The 18,430-nt window shown below is 37.3% G+C and overlaps 2 protein-coding genes and 1 long non-coding RNA gene across 5 annotated transcripts in view; 1 reads left to right on the forward strand and 2 right to left on the reverse strand.

Annotated features, from left to right (window-relative positions):
- Nucleotides 1-1,582: 1,582 nt before the first annotated feature.
- Nucleotides 1,583-2,472, forward strand: LOC129778694 (tigger transposable element-derived protein 6-like). The gene is made up of 2 exons (XM_055785759.1): nucleotides 1,583-1,733; nucleotides 1,792-2,472. Exons 1-2 carry the CDS (start codon nucleotides 1,703-1,705, stop codon nucleotides 2,286-2,288), a joined length of 528 nt encoding a protein of 175 aa, XP_055641734.1. The 5' UTR covers nucleotides 1,583-1,702; the 3' UTR covers nucleotides 2,289-2,472.
- On the reverse strand, nucleotides 1,843-3,913 carry LOC129778695 (uncharacterized). Its single transcript, XR_008743479.1, has 3 exons — nucleotides 3,031-3,913; nucleotides 2,880-2,970; nucleotides 1,843-2,787 (listed from the first exon to the last, which is right to left on the reverse strand). It is a non-coding gene; the product is annotated as an uncharacterized LOC129778695 (long non-coding RNA).
- A 6,101-nt stretch (nucleotides 3,914-10,014) lies between these two features.
- The window catches only part of LOC129777297 (neuropeptide SIFamide receptor-like), a 100,577-nt gene continuing 92,161 nt past the window's right edge, over nucleotides 10,015-18,430 (reverse strand). For 2 of the 3 annotated variants that reach the window (XM_055783508.1, XM_055783509.1), the window contains 5 exons: nucleotides 12,273-12,417; nucleotides 12,100-12,211; nucleotides 11,333-11,533; nucleotides 10,626-10,737; nucleotides 10,015-10,561 (listed from right to left, as the gene is read on the reverse strand). In XM_055783508.1, coding sequence (XP_055639483.1) covers nucleotides 10,227-10,561; nucleotides 10,626-10,737; nucleotides 11,333-11,533; nucleotides 12,100-12,211; nucleotides 12,273-12,417 — 905 coding nt within the window. In that variant the 3' untranslated portion in view covers nucleotides 10,015-10,226. The remainder of the gene's footprint in view (nucleotides 10,562-10,625; nucleotides 10,738-11,332; nucleotides 11,534-12,099; nucleotides 12,212-12,272; nucleotides 12,418-18,430) is intronic. The other variant, XM_055783511.1, reaches the window with a different exon arrangement.

Consider the following 18,430-nt stretch of genomic DNA (forward strand, 5'->3'; position numbering starts at 1 on the left):
GCCCACCTTAGGATATACTTCTAGGCGCCTTGGTTTTAATATTTGGCTCACCTGGTAATATAATTCTATTCATCTGGTCGGCATGGAAATAGAATGAAAACAAAACAACATAGTAGCGGAATCAAATCTTTAGAGAAATAAAATTGGACTTTTGTTGAAGAAAAATTGATTTACTTCACGAATTTTACGACTAAAAACGTATGTACATCTCAACTCTACGTAAATATATGATTTGAAAATAAATCTTTCATTTTCCAGTACCGAGCCCTTCTTGGTTAAAGGAATTTCAAATTTGAATTTTCAAAAATAAAATAAATCCTACCGACCACCATTTTGCCTATATAGTACACAAGGTTAAGATTACATAAATTTATTTAACTTTCGACTTTAACAAACAAATGTTTAATAACTGAAAATTGAGAAATGTAATAGTATATAACAGTATTATCAGTTCGACATAAAAGAAGGTCGAATAACATAATTACAATTACATATACAGTAATTTACATTTAATGCGACATGTCGAGGCACCACTCAGTGTCGCATTAGAGGAGATTGTGACCTGTAATTGGACATTCGGGCTCCGAACTAGATAGTATAATCTCTATTAGATTAGAAGGCACGAATGCAGTTTTAAAATGTTAAAATTTGAATGAAAATTTCTACATTATGTTATTTAATTACTTGAAACACGTATTTTTTACTCTTATTTAACCGTTTGTCCATACATTTCTGATATTTTGACTGAAACTTTTCATTAAAATTGAAATTGTCTTCAAACACAATTTTCGTATGAGATATTTTCACCACCTGTAAAAAAAAGTGTATTTTATTTAAATAGAATGCTAATTCGATACGGATAGGTTAACTTTTATTCATAATTGTAATTTTGAATACGTGTTCATTCCGCCTGAAAATTATTTACTATCTTCGACGCTCCCGAAATCGTGGAACAAAGCTCAGTGCCGTCAACGCGAATATCAACAAACACAGCACAAACGAAAAACAGAATGTGAAAAACAAGTTAGAACCAGAAAAGAAAAACAGCAAAATGGACTCAATTTTCGTAGACATTGGTGAAGGATACATGCAAGGAGAATATTTAGATGAACATTTAGAAGATCTACTACCGGCCAACATTCATTCGAGCTGTTCTATTGCTTTAGAACAAATCACCGTCAGCGAAGCTAACAGCAAGCCTGATCAAAATGACCGTCCAGTGAAATACAAGAGACGAAAGTATAATGTCCTCACCATCAAAGATAAGAACATAGTCTGTGAAAGCCTTGCCTACAAAGTCATTGGTTAGTTCTAGCGAAAAAACTGCACCCGGACGCAAGTAGTTGAAGGAGAGACTGACAATTACCCTTGCAGCAATGCAAGTGGTAGCCACAAATTACCATTACAAGTGCTTGGCCGCGCATCAAATCCTAGGTGCTTTAAAACGCAAGGCGTGCCTGATGGGATACACTATTTTTCAAATAAGAAAGCGTGACAAACTAGTGCGACGTTTACTGATTGGTCCTACTCCGTTTTCGTTCCTGAGATCAAACGGAAGGCAGCTGCACAGAATAGACCGACTAATGCGCTTCTAATTCTAGATAATTGCACCGCACATTGCAGTAAAGATAAGTTTCAAGTGGATGACGCAGAAATTCAGGTGATCTTCCTTCCTCCAAATGTGACAAGCTTTCTTCAGCCTATGGTTCAAGGAATCATCAATGCTTTTAAGGGTAATAATGTCATTACATTTTCGAGTCCAAGTTAGTGAATATTATTCTTATTTTTTAGTTATCTATAAATCGAATTTTTTGCGCCGTGTTCTGTTAGAAACTGACAGCGATCGCCCAGTTACAGAAGTTATCAAATCATTTAGCCTTTATGATGCTATTCAACTAGCGACTGATGCGTGGGCCACTGTAACTCCAGAAACGATTGCTAACTGTTGGCGCAATCTCTTAAGTCAAGATCAAAACTATAACTCGTTCAAGGATTTCACAATTTCTTCACCAACAAGTGACCCCCGCGTGTTGCTTTCTAAAGTAGTGCAACTCGTTGATCCAAACTACGAACTGACCGAAGAAGAAGTTCAAGAGTGGCTAAGCAACTCAGACAACATAGATGTAGCGCAAATATATACCGACGAGCAATTGGCCAAGCCTCTGGTGGTGACTTTTTCGAGGCCGACCATGAAGAGCAAGATTGCGATGCTAACGAAAGTGCTGAGGGTGATCTTAGTACTTCGGTTATATGTACTCTTGGAGCAGTCAATCCGAAAAACGCAATGATTATAAGTAGGCTATCAGCATCATGGATGTACTCAAAAATGTTCTTATTGCTGTTGGTGATGACCGTAAATTAGTGGAAGCCAAAAAATGAAAAAACGAATATGAAAATGAAATTATTCGCCTTCTTGACGAATAACAATAGTGAATTTTAATTAAGTATATGGCATGATAACAAAAATACAAAATGATTGATTGTAACACCATAAATTGTTTTGATTGGAAAAATGGTTGAAAATACTCCTAAAAATTTATCGTGTTGTAAAAACTCGCACAATGGTATATTCGTGTTGACGGCATTGATTCTTCACTTTTAGTTTATCGCACTGTTCCTGATAATCGGGCTGCTCTCGGATTAGTATTGCGACTGTGCCTCATTTCACACCCACTGCTGCTCCCAAGTCTTCCGACTCGGCGTATAGCAATATGGGATATTGCGTTTCTCACAAACAGATGGCAAGTGACACATGATTTCCACTTTTCTGCAGCGAAAATGACAATCCTGTAAAAATTGAGATGCGAATTAGAGACTTCCGATTAGATATTTGACTTTATTCAACTTTTTTATAAATTGCAACCTCTATTTCAACACACAATATACACATTGCTTTCCCTGTTTCATTATTCCGCGGACGCACTTGAACATCCTTTAATCCATATCGTAAATAAGATTTGTGTTTTGATGCTGCAATTAATTAATATAGATAAGAACATGCGGAAATAACATTAAAATATCCATCTAAACCTTTTTTGATAAGTTTATGAATGTTCTTGGTTAATTTCTTCGGCGCCATGGGCTGAGTGATTGCATTCGTATTTTTAAGTTTTACATCATATTCTTCCTTAACGATAGTTGTGTCGATTTCGGCATCTGGTTTCTCTACCTTTATATTTCCTATTATTATCTCGAAATCAGGGGATAGTTTAGTTGACCAACGCCTTGCAATACCGCAATGCTATTTTTTGCTTCTCGATTCCGTAAACTGTCGACCGTGGAAGACCCGTTTCGTCAGCCACTTGTAGAACACTCTCACCACGATTTATCAAAATGTTATTCTGAGTCCATTTTGATGTTTTTCTTGATTTGATTGATTGGTTCTAACTTGTTTTTCACATTCTGTTTTTCGTTTGTGCTGTGTTTGTTGATATTCGCGTTGACGGCACTGAGCTTCGTTTCATGATTTTGGGAGCGTCCAAGATAGTAATTAATTTTCAGGCGGAATGAACACGTTTTCAAAATTAAAATTATGAATAAAAATTAACTTATTCGTATCAAATTAGTATTCTATTTAAATGAAATACACTTTTTTTACATGGGGTAAAAAAACCTCATACGAAAATCGTGTTTGAGAACAATTTTATATTATATATAATGAAAGGCTTCAGTCAAAATATCAGAAGTGTATAGACAATCGATTAAATAAGAATCAAAAATACGTGTTTCAAGTAATTAATTAACATGGTGTACAAATTTTCATTCAAATTTTATTATTTCAAAACTGGCTTCGTGCCTTCTAATCTGATATAGATTACACTATCGAGTTTTGTCCCAAATTGAAAGTCGCCACCAGACGTCGACACTAACCACTGTCAGTGCGGATTCACCTCTGTCCAATTAGATGTAAACATGTCCAATTAAACGTGTCGCATTACAGGTATGTCCAATGTCGCATTAAATGTAAATTACTGTATCGTGATTTTTCAGGCTCATAGGAATACCTGTACCCTAATATAATCTTAAAATGGGAAAGAAATCGTGCGCTATCGAAAATTGCGTGAATTCATCATGCTACGTTTCAAAAGACGTATCATTTTATCATGTTGCGAAACGGTAAAATTTTGGGCCTGATTCTCGAATACACTACGAATACACTTCACGGTAGAAACGGAATGAAACGTATTCGCGATGACAACGGTACAGTGTCGACATCTGGATACGAGATTAGTTTCCCACTAAATTTATCATTATAATATCAAAATATCTTCAGATGTATCTTTTGTATGAGATTATTATATCACATGAAGAAAACAAAGTTTTCCACTCACATTGAATACCAGTTTGATACGAAGAAGTTAATTTTCATTAATGATTTTTTATTTAAAAAGTGCTCATTCTGCCTGAGAACTCATTATTATCTTCGACACTTCACTAACTCGTAAAACGTAGTTCAATGGCGTGCCGTTTATTTCGTTTCCACCGTGAAGTGTATTCGAGAATCAGGCCCTTTATGTTTATACTACACAATAAATTGCAGCAACATATTTATAGATCTGCCAAATTTCGCGATTTGTGAATTGAGTTCTGTGAATCAAGGAACACAGAGAATATTGAGAACCTTTTTCTATGCTCTAATCATTTTGCTCCGATGGATTTCCGCTGTTCTACGGATAAGTCGAAAGGGTAAGTGAATGTTTTGTCAATGTGACAAATATTTTATAATGAAATGTACATTCACATTTTTGTGGTCTACATATACAATATAAACGCTGTAACCTCGTGATGAATTATCAAATAAAATTGAGGTTTACACAATTATGAAGCTACATGTTTTCGTTAATTTCGTGTGTATGCGGAATGAAAAAAATCCGAAAGAATAAAAAAATGTTTTTAAAATTTTCTCCTGCTTCCAGATGGTGAAGATCTCATCTCCATGAGTTAATTCATCACGAAGTTACTGCTTTTTAATAATATCCTGAATATTTTGAGTCTTTGCCCTTCTATGTTAGTTGATGTATAAAATATGTATATTCATATATTTATATATATTAGCGTTCGAGGCTGGGGTGTATCATCAATAAAAAGCACAAGAAATGGATCCAACGATGTCATTAACTTCGAATTCAATGACTTGGACTATGGAGCAAGCGTGGAAATTTCCGCAACAAGTGCAAATGTGAATACAGACAATATTATTGAATAACAAAGGCCTTAATCCAATGAAAAGTGTCAGACGATTAAACGAACTAAAGGATCATGACTATTACCTTTGCATGGAGACATACAGTCAAAATAAAATTTCAATGCAGAATTATAATAGGAAGCTCGAGAAAATGACAAAAAAAAATGAAATCAATGACCAAGACCATACAAAGAAAAAACGCTGTCATTTCAAAATTGAAGATAGTACGTGTGAACAGAAAAGTGCATATACCGGTGAAGAACGATGACTTTTTGGTAGAACTGCAACGGAATGCCAAAAAACCAAGTAAAGGTGTGCGATATTCGGACAAAACGAAAAATATTGCCCTTGGCTTGTACTACTGCTCAACTCGAGCCTACCAGCAAATGCGTACAGTTTTACGACTTCCCAGTGTGTCATTGATGCAGAAATGGCTCCGAAATATTCACATTGAAGACGGATTTTGCGAAAACATCATGAATCTACTCAAGGCCAAAGCACAGTTGCTTCCAGAGCAAGATAGAATCGTAGTAATATCTATTAACGAAATGGCACTTAGGCCAAATCTGAATTACTTGCGGAAACAATGCCAATCAATCAAGCACATATTTTTGCCAGCATTTGGAGAGATGCGCGTTGGTGTAGCAACGGAAACGCTAAGCGAAACAGTTTCTACGGCAATAAAAATGTATGTCAGAACCGGAGTATTACCAACGGAATGTCGCAATACTGCGAAATATTGCGAGGATTTCGATAAATTATTTGACGTTTTCAACGCATGTAGGGTTCCGAACAAGAGTTATAAGGTTATTATTGTTTTCTTCTTGTGTTACACAATTTTCGTAATAGTTTTATCATTTCGTATTTCAGGAATATTTACATCCATTACGTAGAGGATCTTCACACTGGAATTTTTTAGATGAAATGGAATCAAAGCTCGAAAACTTGCGTTTCATTGACAAGGAATGCAAACTAAAAAAAATGGGTGGGTTATATCTATGATATAACCGCAAGGTTGACGTGGGACTACCTTAGCTTAGTAATCATTTGTTTATATTCATTAAATTTTTGATTGAATGAAACAATTTCCGAATTCAATTGAATTTAATATATTTGCGTTGTGAGACCGTGTTAGGGAAACGCACTCTAGTCTGCACAAAGGCAAGCGAGTACAAAAGTACTCGCGGCTTGCTTGTATTTGCAATGCCGATTTCCCCAGACACCTTGGTTTAGAAGTCTTTATAGGTAAACAGATTCAGTCGGAACAAGAATACTCCCGAGCTGCATGAATTTGCAATCCTAATTTCCCTAGACACCTTAGTTCTGAAGCCTATGTTGAGGAAACACATTTTAGTCGGAACGAAAATGCCCCCGACTTGCATGAATTTGCAATGCCAATTTTCCCAAGCTCCTTGGATTTGAAGTCTGTGTTAGGGAAACACATTTCGGTGGGAACAAAAGCTCCTCCTACTTTCATGTATTTGCAATGTCGATTTCTCCAACGCTGCTTGGTTTTGAAGTCTGTGTTAGGGAATATATTTCGGAGAGAACAAAAGTCTCCCTACTTTCATGTATTTGCAATTCCGATTTCCCCAAGGCTGCTTGGTTTTGAAGTCTGTGTTGGAGAAACCGTAAAGCGGGCCAATCAAAACGAGACAGTTTGGGCGTTTAGATAACGCTAAACATTTTACAGTTATTCAATTATTTATCTAATGAAAAATAACATTTTATTAATTGTGATAGATGCGTAGAAATATTCCCTATCAATTGATGCAAACATCTTTCCGATCCAGTAGAAAATGTTCGAGTTATAAGCATTCGAAATCTTGCATTTTTTCCTGCATGTTCAGTGTTTATATTTTCATTTTACCCCCCATATATTCCGGTTAGACGTAGTCCCATGCAAAACTGATGTATATTTTGCAATTCAGCACATGGTTTGAAAACATAGAAAATTCCATGTTTATTTTTAGGAACCTAAATTTAAACCTTTACGTAAACACAGTAGGTTACCGTGGTTCATTCATGGGTGGCTGCTGAATATTGCGTCGGTTAGAGAGCTATTTAATGACCTAGAGAAAAATCATCAGCTTCATGAGCTTCATACAAGAGCATTAAACCAGGATTGTCTGGAAAAATTTTTCGGTCTGATTAGGATGAAGCACCTCAACGATAATCATCCTGATCCATTGGGGTTCCGATCGGCGTATAAATCGTCAGCTTTTATCAATCCTTAAAAAAACGAATTGTGAACAAGATTTGAATATTAACCTTTTGGGTCTTGCCGATTTCTCGCGACTAAAATTTCAAAAACTGAAGCAGCAACGATGCAACGATAACCTTGACGAAATTATCGTTAATTTCGATTTGGAAGAGTTTGACGTTTCACAAATGTACAATGTTCACTATACCGCAGGCTGGATAACAGGTACAATAACTCATAGCGAATGCGCTAATAATTTGCGGTTGGATACCGAGATGCATCCACGGAGTCAGTCATATTCTGCAGAACGAGGACAATTCACCAATCGATTGTGGTTTCATTGGAGTAAGAATCAGAACATAGCATAACTGCATGCTCGAAACAAACAGATTTTTTACATTTCATGCAGTTGTTGCGTATTTTTCGGGCCTTTTATCGAAGTGAAGAATGTATAACTAGAAGGTCGTTAACCAGATGATAAAGGTTCTGGAATATAAAGTATACATATTTCTAATATTCTTTGTACAAACACATGCGATACGCTAAACGATGACGAACGATGAATAACGAAGCTAGAGAGAATCGCAAAGTCGTAGTGTTGATATTTTCTGAGAAATGAATGAATTATTGATTTCTCGGTCTGACAGACCAATGCGCGAGTATAGGAGTGTTAAAAGAGTCTCTGCTCAAAAAAGCCGCGGTTCATAAAAGAGCTGCTTTTTGAAAGAGTCTTGGCTCTCAAAAGAGCCGCGGTTCACTGAAATGAATCGTTTTGCCCGCCTCTACCCGAATATGACAATACTCGAATGCGACATTAACCTGAATGCAATATTCACCCGAATGAAGAAGGAAAAATTCCGATAAATCAGATTCTGAATTATGTCGAATCTTCATGAGACATGAGAGAAAATTGTAATGAGGAAATTTGAAAATAATGCTGGAGACTCCGCTGTGTCATTTTTAGAAAGTAGTGTAGGCACAACTAACCTGCCGTCTTTTTTCCTTTTCGGATTGCTTTTTAAGGCTAAAGGATCATTGAAAAAATTAAAAGTTACTTACAATGTTGAACAAAACATTAAGACAACTGCTCAAGTAAAAGAAAAACTGACAAAACTTTTAGAAAAAAATAATAATCCAATCCAGTACATTTATAAAAATTTATTTGCATTGTTCGAAGAAATTTATAACATCTGTTGTTGAAACAATAGTCATTAATTAAAAAATGCGTTTTAAGCATATTTAACAACTAAAATGATGCGACAAAATTTAGGACCAGTTTCTCGTTCCGGCTGTTTCTGTCAATTTTTGAAGAAAATTGATTGTTTCTCGGTGGTATTATGTGTTTTTCGGATCCTGGTAAGTATTTATTATTTAAACAAGAAGTCTGTAAAGTTTTAATTCTCGAATTCTAGTTGCAGTCAACGAAAAATGGGTCGCGTGCATATTTGCACGGAAACTATTCGGAGCTATTCGATATTTTTTTGCGTGAGCGTTTAATCTGAAAGATCCTGTACTTTTTTGTAAGCTGTAAGCTTTTCACGATCTGAATTTTCTGTTTTTTTTACCATGGATTTTGAAGCCGGTCTTTTTGTAGCGTCATTTTAGCTGTTGAGTATGCCTAAAACGCATTTTTAATGAATGACTATTGTTCTAACTACAGATGTTATAAATTTCTTCGAACAATGCAAATAAATTATTATAAATGAATTCAAGCACTGGATTATTTTTTCCCAAAGTATTGTCACTCTCTTTTTTTAATTGAGCAGTGGTCCTAATGTTTGTCCGACACTGTATATATTAACGCCACTGCTGCGCAATTATAATTAAAAATTTATTTTTTCGTAAAAAAAATTATTCAATCGGGGTTCTACTGTATGAGAAATTTTCAATTACGATTCTAGGTGAATAGGTCCAGCTTATTCCATACATGTACTATTATTTCAATAATGATTGAAGCAATTTTGAAAATAAACAAAGCATGAATCTATTCCATTCAGCGTTATATGTACAGGGTTAATTTTTTTTTCGCTCCATCGATGGTAAGACTGCATTCCCCAACGATAATATTCGGCTACTCGTTCAGTCTGATCGGATGGTTTTTAGTGTCAAGATGTACAATTTACAAGAACGTGTACTCGTATTACTCGAGCAACCGAACCCTTTATGAAACTTTGTCCTCTTATGGTAAGAATTCCAACATTTCTCGTCGTAGATTACTTCCTCTGGGGGTACGTGAAGGACCGTTGCTATGTTAATAAGAAAAAAAAATTGAGGAACTTAAAGAAGAAATAACTCGGATGTTCAACAGCATCGAAGTCGTAATGTTAGAGTTGTGCATGAAGAATTTCGTTCACTGTTTAAAACGCGTTATCGAAAAAAGGGGTGGTCAAATCGAAAATGTCTTAAGATAAGTGTTATTTTCGTTTTTCAAAAATAAAAATCGGTTCACTTTTGTAGAAGTTATTAAAATTTGTTGCGTGAGCGTTCAATCTGAAAGACCCTATACAAGTGTACGCATTATTATTTTTGTTCAGTCTCAGGTTGCTGGAACTTGTCACTCAAGGAGGTTCTTTCGGAACGTGAAAACGCAATTCAACTTTATAAGTCGCTTTAATCACAGTGACAATAATAAATGTTCTTTGAGTTAATTAAAAATACAATTTATGAAAATAGATATCGTTGTTATGGAACGGCGAATGCCATTAAAATTTGCACTTTGGCACCTTAGTACTAATACGTTGTAAACATGATTTTGATTCGTTTTATTGTTTGTACTGCACGCATATTTCTTTGTTGTTATACATTCATACAAACATACCAATTAGGAAAAATGATCGATCAATCCACTCGGTGTATCTGAGGGAGTCTCGTTGATTGGGAGTATCGCATTGGACCTGTGACGTGCACCGATCCGAACCCGGTGTGACCCCCGTTGCGAATAGATAGCTTCTCCGACCGTATTCTTCGCAGCGCCTGTTCTCGCGTCTCATCGCTACGCACTGTCGTGCGTAGATCCCAGTCATCATCGTCAGCCGTGCAGCAGGTACGGAAGAGATGGCTGAAGCCTGCGCGGAACTTACGATTCATGAATGCGTACAGAACCGGATTGATACACGAGTTAGCCGCCCCTAGCCACTGGGCCACCGGAAGTATGCCAAATATTAAAGATTGAACTGCAATACGAGGGTTTGACATGAGTTTGACATTTGAGCTATCGATCGAAATATATGTTTTCACCTGACTCATCGTAAATAAGGTCGCCGGCAAACTTTACGAAACAAAATATCGCATACAGCGGCAGCCACGAAAGTGTAAACGTTACAATAACTACAAATACCATTTTGATAACCTGCGGAGAAAAAGAAAGAATGAAAGAAGAGTTCAACGGAAATAACTGTCTAAACATGTTCGAAAAATTGCAAATCCCTCAGAGAGAGACATAGTTAACGTATAAAAAACTCAAAGCAATTTCAAATTGAAAAAAAATAATCGGAGCGACTCAGGAGATTGCTTTTCTGTCAATATAGGATTACTTTTCAACATACATATCTCCTAGGGTTTTTTCTCCTACTGTTTTCCCTAACTTATTCTGGCCTTGAATTTCTTCTTTTGGATATTGACACTCGGTACTCTGAATCATGATTTTCAATGTTGTTATACGTTCCCTTTCCACTGTGAATTAATATGTAATTTCCCAAAATCATTGCAAAACCCTCCCGCTTCCGCATTCACATTTGAATTGACGAATAATCAACGGCCTAGTGATGCCGAGAAAGAGAATACTTAAAGTTCGATTCGGTATTCACATTCGGAAGCCCGGAAAGACTCAACCTTCTCCGACAACAACGTTTCTTTTTCAGATTGAGACGCACTGTAGCTTGTAAATATTTCCGCGGAATAGCAAGACAAACACAGAAATTGTGGAAACAAACATTATTACCGACCTTCACCTTGCTCCGGTTGTAGACCTCGTTTTTTCGGCTGATGATCAGATCTCGGGGCAGCTTCCGGTATGCGACATTCTTCCAGATGATAATGTAGCAAATTGATATCACAGACAGCGGCCCAAGATAGCACAGAAACAAATTTGCAAACAGAAAGTACCAGCTCTCCGATGCTGGCGATGGCCACAGCTCGGTGCAGATCTGAGGAAAGCACAAGCACACAGAATTGGGCGGTGAAAAATTGTTTATTACAGGAAGTAAGTAAGCAAACAAAGCGAAGGCGCCGAGCACGTCGTTGGAAAGAAAATGTGAGACGGATGTAATGTACTGATTGGAACTGATAAACAAGAGCAAAATGGCACGCAGCTTGTGTTTCAGCCATCACGAGCCAGCGTGAGCTTCGCCGTCAAAGATTATGCAAATTTTGGTTCTAAACCTCCCGACACATCGTTCGGGGCTGACGCTGTCGGAAACAGTTTGTATTCATGAGAAAATGTGAAGCCAAAATGAATTCATGCACGAACTGATAACAACGATTTACTATGGTAGAAACATGCACAAAATGGAAACCCGCAAAGCTTCCAAATAAAATTCAATAATTTACTGTTGCATTGTTGGGGTATGCTACCATGGCTCAATGAGTTTTCAATGAGAAAAAACATTAATTGTCAAATTTCAACGATTCATCAAATTCTTGATCCTGTACTTGACTGTGAGTTCTGCTAAAATTTAGTTGCATGAGCAGACTTCAGAGAGGTGCTACTTACCTGTGCCGAACTGCCCGGAATACCGATCGGTTTTAGTGTGAACACAAACAACCAAGGCAGATTGATGCTCAAAGCTATTGTCCATATAATCGTAACGATCACTCGGTACTGTCTATGAGAGAATAAACGTGGCAGTAAGAGTGGCAAATATGTTTAATCTGAACTGTATTTACCTGGTAGTTATGGTGCCCGAAATGGGAAATGAAATGGCCACGCAACGTTCAATCGAGATAGCCATTAGGGTGTTAACAGAAGCCGACACCGAAACGCCTTGCATGTAGGACACAGTTTTACAAAAGAACACCCCTAGAATCCAAGCTGAAAAGTACATAGAAATAGGTATTGTAATGTTACGCCAATCGTCATGAGTCAAATGCACAATTCATCGCCTTATCTGGTTTGACTAATGTTATCGTTCAATAGATGGAGATCTCTAATAAACGCCATTGATCTTGTTGGTCAGAAATATACTAAATAATAAAATAAAATAAAACTGAAACAATTGGTTTACACAAGCGTATAACAAAAATAATCAAGTTAGTTTGCTGGGCCTGTATTAGAAGCCAGGTTAATCCAAAGTTTGCAGATCTTTCTCAAAATTAGAACAAAGGCATATCAATTGACATTTCTTTCATCCGAAACAGTCTCCGCGCTTCACATCTCAGTGGAGAATCGAGTCATGGTTTAAGTAATCTGTAAATACTTTTTGAAAATTCCTTCGAGCTTTTTGAATTGCCTCCCCTATGCAGGCCTCCAGTGAATATCCTCCAATTCATGTTATTAATCGGGAAATACATTTTTGCAAATTATTATAGAGTGTTTCAACAAAAGGTGTAGGACTTGTTTTTTCTTTGAGATGTATTGGAAGTTTATATTTCGATATGGGAATTACGTATGGAACACAATACCTTGGCAACGGCATTTTTTTCGTGGATCTTCAAACTATTCTCGAAAGTTTCATGACCTCAAAAAAGATCCAACATAGACGATAGTGGTTTAAATATTCGCTCCAGAGTTGAGTTTTTGGAGAAGGCGTAGACATTAAGTAGCTTGTTGTGTGCTCAGCTGGTGGTAGAGAAGGATTTGCCGAAGTTTATTCGGTGTACACACATGAAGGTTTGTTCAAGTACAAGCGATTTCCACCGGGAATAAAATCAACTCTTGATGCTTTCGACAACTTGCTTGGTGATCTGAACTGATCTTTTCTCGACGACGTCGACTTCAACGAATTGAAGACTCCGACTTTATGCGAAATTCATCAAGGAAATGCTCCAATTACGTAAACCCCTTGGTCAACAGTTGAAGAAGGACAAATGGGTTTAGACGGATGAACAGTAGTTCAACCAGTTCGAGGTGTTGATGATGTCAGACTTGATGCTCACCCACTATGATCCAACAAAGGATATCGTAGTAGCGACCGAATGTACCGTACCGATCATGTACCGGAATCGGTGCCCCTATAAGACATCGAAACTCAAATGGTACGGACAAAATAATTCAACATGACTCACGGTCATTGACAAATGCGGAGCAGGGTTACGCACAAATAGACAAAAAAGCACTCGCACGTGTTTACGCAGTAATAATGTATCATCAAATGCTTCTTGATAGACCGTTTGAACTGGAAACAGACCATCAGTCTCTTCTCCGTACTTTAGGCTCACATAAGTGACGCAAAGTTTTACCTACTGGCCGGGTATTGTCGTGAAATCGAGGAATTTGGCAAGCAGTGCAAGAGGGGTGCAGCTGTTCCTTGCAACACTTGACTTTCTACGTCGTACAACAAGTCTATCAGCTCAACAACATCGAGAGTTCGAGAACGGAGATTCTGTCTACGTCAAAGCATATAAGTGATGGCACTGGCACTGGAAGACAGGTAGGATCATCGAACGAATCGAATCAGTCAATTATAATGTATGGCTTAACAGTCAACGGTAAGGATTGATACGTTCTTACGTGCATCAACTACGTCCAAGGCACAAGGCGAGCGATTCTAACGCAATGAATTTGTTTGATGAGCTTCTACCATTGGACATATTACTGGAAGAATTCGGAATACGAAAACAACATGAATATGATTTGGCAGTACATGAGTCTCAGCAGCCAAATGTCTCCGAACATGCAGAACATCAGTCAGACTCAGGTCAGCCTCGAGTTTCACCAAGAAGTCGTCTACCAACCACCAAGCGATTACGAAATCGACGTGAAATTCGTCTTCCTCCACGGTTCGAGCACTACGTGAGGACCATCAACCAGGAAATATATTTCAAGGAATTACAGGAGAATCATCTGCTGCCTTCCCTCAACAAACACGACGAACCCGCTCGGTTTTGGCTGGATTTGGCATCCTGCCATTATGAAAAGAGGCCGATGGAATGGTACACCGAGAATAACGTGATGATGATGCCGAAAAATCATAACCTTTCCAGTATCCTAGAGTTCCGCTTTATAAAATATTTATATATTTATAAAATATAGAAATATTGGGTTATCGGTAAGTGGAATTTGAAGAAGACACACAAAAAGGTGGAAAGACAGTTCAATGCAAACTAGCATTCTGAGGTGAATAAAGCCGATCAGGCCGATGTACCAAATTTTGAAGCGTAACAATTCTCTGATTTTTATAATAGTTATTGCTCATCAATTTTCCTTCGGATTGAGTAATTCAATTCATCGAAGTCCAGGGGGTCTTCGTAGCCACTTGGTTACGCGTTCGCTTACTAAGCGATCGATCGTGAGTTCAAACTCAGGACCCTCAATTGACCATCTTTGTGTTGTTATAGAATAACTACGTCCACGCAACCATCATCAGCGATGGAGATCGATTCACGGTCGAAATAAGATCGATTCATCCATACAACTGCTCTGCTCTGCAAGAAACATCGGGCTGCTGTTCTATAAATAACCCAACAATGATCAATATCAACTGTCTTCGCTGTCCGGTTTGCTGAACAATGGAAGAACAGATAGAATACCCTTACGCCTAAATGGCTACTACAGTGTAATTTACCATAATGTAATGGAACAGAAAACCTAACGCCTAAATGGCTATCACTACTACTGTGTAATTTACAATTTATAGAAACATAAACATATGTACATGTACAAGGTAAAAAACCCGGCTCTGTTACAGATAAAATGCTAATGAGCCTAATAAATAAATAAATGGGATAAAAAAATTTCGGCCAGTTCAATCCTTTGTAAAAGTATGAGGTGGGTCATCATCATCATCAAAATCAAATCGAATACATTTTGCCAGATCTTGTAGGTAGAGTTGCCAACTAAAAAAATCAGGAAGAATGGAAATAAAAATCAGGAAGAAATAAGCATATTGGATTTCCGGATTTATTCAATTTTATCCTACATTCTTACTATTTCGTTCTATAATCTTTCTCCATCTTTGACGCAGGTGAAAAATGCTATACTCTCAGAACACGTTTGTTCTCTCGTATTTTTCATGCTGGCTATAGAGTTGAAGTTCTTGCCGTTGAGAGAATTTTGCAGGAATATTTTTTTCCAAAAACCTACATTGATTCGTTGGGAAATCAATATTCAGAGTTTCTTTGAATTCATCGTCCATACTTTGGAATGAATCTTTACTCATCAATTGAGAAAAGCATATCAGCTGTGGGTTTAACTATAGTTTCACCATTAAAGTTGATTCTACTTTGAATCTGACGATCAAATGTTATATAAAATAATATTATTTTGACTTTGAATATAAAAAAAAAACTCTTGAGTAATATTACCTGTCACACTATGGAACGTATTCCTTCATCAATAATTTTGCGGCCACTAGTGTATACACATCAAACAAAATAGTGTTGTTCCTCAAACATAATAAGGCTCGAAATATTTGTGCATAGTGAAAATAATTCGGGACTTTCACTACGGAACAGCTTATTCAGTCAATTTGCAACGATCATACATATTGATAAATAAGTTAAAAAACGTTTTGCGTATAGCAAAGATAAAACGTTTGCAACGTAAAATGTCGTAACGAATAGAGTTTATAAACCGTACACAATCGTATTGTGTGTTGTGTACAAAAAATACTATATTTTTAAGATTTCTGCAGAGGGTGTTGTCATATTGGCTCACCTTGTATTTTTCTGTATTTGTATTTTTCCTTTTAACATATTTCTAAGAGTCTTGATTCACACCAGTCTGAGACTTTGGTAGTTCTCAATCATCATTCTCAAGAAAATTACTAAAGTATGAGGACATTCGTTTCAATTCCATGCATACAAGCATAGAAAACCATTTACTACTTGTATCACACTAGAAACTTTTCTGGATCAACTCCAGCTTTAATTGAAATGCCGTCCCCCCACTGTCAGCGTACTTTGGCATCACAACACCGTGTAGATTTTATTGGTTCCGGCTGGCACATAAAACCACAAAATAAGATTGGGGACGGATTTGCAATTTTATAGGATTTTTTTTCCGTCGAATGGCTTTCCAACAGTACCTACACCCTCGGAAGTGAATCTAGCCAAATAGTCACATTTTACGATCCTAACCTCCCCCAAATTGGAAACAATAATTCTGCCGTTTGGTATCGACGGATTCACTCTCACTGGAAATGATTTATGTTATTGCAAGGGTTGTCGTTATCTCGACTGTCTTTCGCCGGTTCTTATCGGTTAGCGCTAGGCACTCTTGCTTTGACCATCCGATAGTCCATCTAGCAATTTGATGATAATCAGCTGTTGGATGTATAATTTTTTATGGATTATAAGGTTCGCAGTAGATGTTCTATAGTTCCAAATGTAATTGACAATGGGATCAATCTTGAAGTGTCTTAAAGTGCTTCTGGAACAAGGTGGACGATTCTAATCGTCGGAAAATACTCGCTTTCATATGAAACAATTCCCCATTGCTCATTTTCATTTGGTATTATGTATCACTGCATTTTTTGCTAAGTAAGTGTTTATAGAATGAATATGCGTGAAAAGAATTATAATTGGGATGGTCAGCTAACAGTTAATTGAAAACATTGCACGTAGAGATCGTACAGGGCCTTCGTGAGTTTTTTCAAGAAACATCGATTTTTTACTTTATTTTCACGTTTAGTAATTGAAGTATTGAATGATTAAAAAATGCTCCGACATGAAGCTAAATTTACGTAACAACTATCATTTCTTCGGATTTATGTATTAGCGTCACCGGAGCCGAAATTCAATATATAGCAATTTTATTGTTCGCACGGGCACTCAGTTATCTTTTGTATTATTTTTGCCTTGTGGCTTCCACTGTTTTGTTATTTTGACGTAGGACTACGTCTAACCGGAAGATATAGGGGGTGAAATGGAAATCTAGGCACTGAACAAGTAGGAAAAAATGCAAGATTTGGAACGCTTATAACTCGGGCATTTCTCAATAGATCGCAAAGGTTTTTGCATCAATTGATAGGAAATATTTCTACGCATTTATCATAACGAATAACATTTCATTTCTCTTGAGATAAATAATTGAATAATTGTGAAATATCAAGCATTGTCCAAATGCACTATGTGCCCATTTTTGATTGGTCCATTTTGTGCTCCTCAAATCGTACCGACCAAAACGGTCAACCAGAGCAGCAGCGAAATACAATGAAGCACGATTGGAAAGGAAAAAGAAAAAATATGAATGAAACATTGGTCGCAGTCTCACACATGCGTAATTCTCGAGCCAGCCAGTCAGCTTAAAAATCCCCGCTCCGCTGCCGTAACGATCATTCTCATCCAAACCGTACACCACATCGTTTCGCATCACATCACATCAACAAACCAACACAAGCAGCCATGGTTGGATATGGCAAAGGAGGAAAAGTGAAGGGAAAGGCAAAATCCCGCTCGAACCGTGTTAGTCTGGAGGTCCCCGCAAGGGTAGCTAGGCCGAGCGCGTTAGTACCAGTACATCAGTCCACCTAGCCGGCGTTATATAGTTTCGGCCGCCGAAGTGGAAAAGCTGCTCGCGACGATAAGAAAACCCACAACAGACCACATTCGGTTTGGTGGACATCAAGACAACAACAGGCAGTTGCAGCGAGTGGCGAGTGCCAAACGCAATCGCAAAACGACAGCAGGTAGCGGAAGAAAAAAGTTTGTTCTTTATACAATCTGCTTTGGTGGAAAAACCAGAACAAGGCGGCATCGAGGGCGTTCGAAATGGTTTTTTTTCAAAACCACGAGTACTAAGTTTTCTAAATTGGAACCATTCCATAAAACACGGCGCTTATCAGGGCCATTAAACCTTTCAAAAAAGAGTTTACGAAATACAGTTCAATGCATTCTAAAATAATATCCAAAATAATAATAAAACACAAATTGATTTTTTCATAATT

The sequence above is a fragment of the Toxorhynchites rutilus genome, chromosome 3 (genome assembly GCF_029784135.1).
Source record: "Toxorhynchites rutilus septentrionalis strain SRP chromosome 3, ASM2978413v1, whole genome shotgun sequence".
Lineage (NCBI taxonomy): Eukaryota > Metazoa > Arthropoda > Insecta > Diptera > Culicidae > Toxorhynchites > Toxorhynchites rutilus.

What these genes read in the sequence shown, in the direction of transcription:
- LOC129778694 (XM_055785759.1), top strand. Translation starts at nt 1,703, where the DNA reads ATGGTTCAAGGAATCATCAATGCTTTTAAGG. An exon ending in AATCATCAATGCTTTTAAGG is followed by an intron (nt 1,734 to 1,791) that starts GTAATAATGTCA and finishes CTTATTTTTTAG; the next exon opens with TTATCTATAAATCGAATTTT.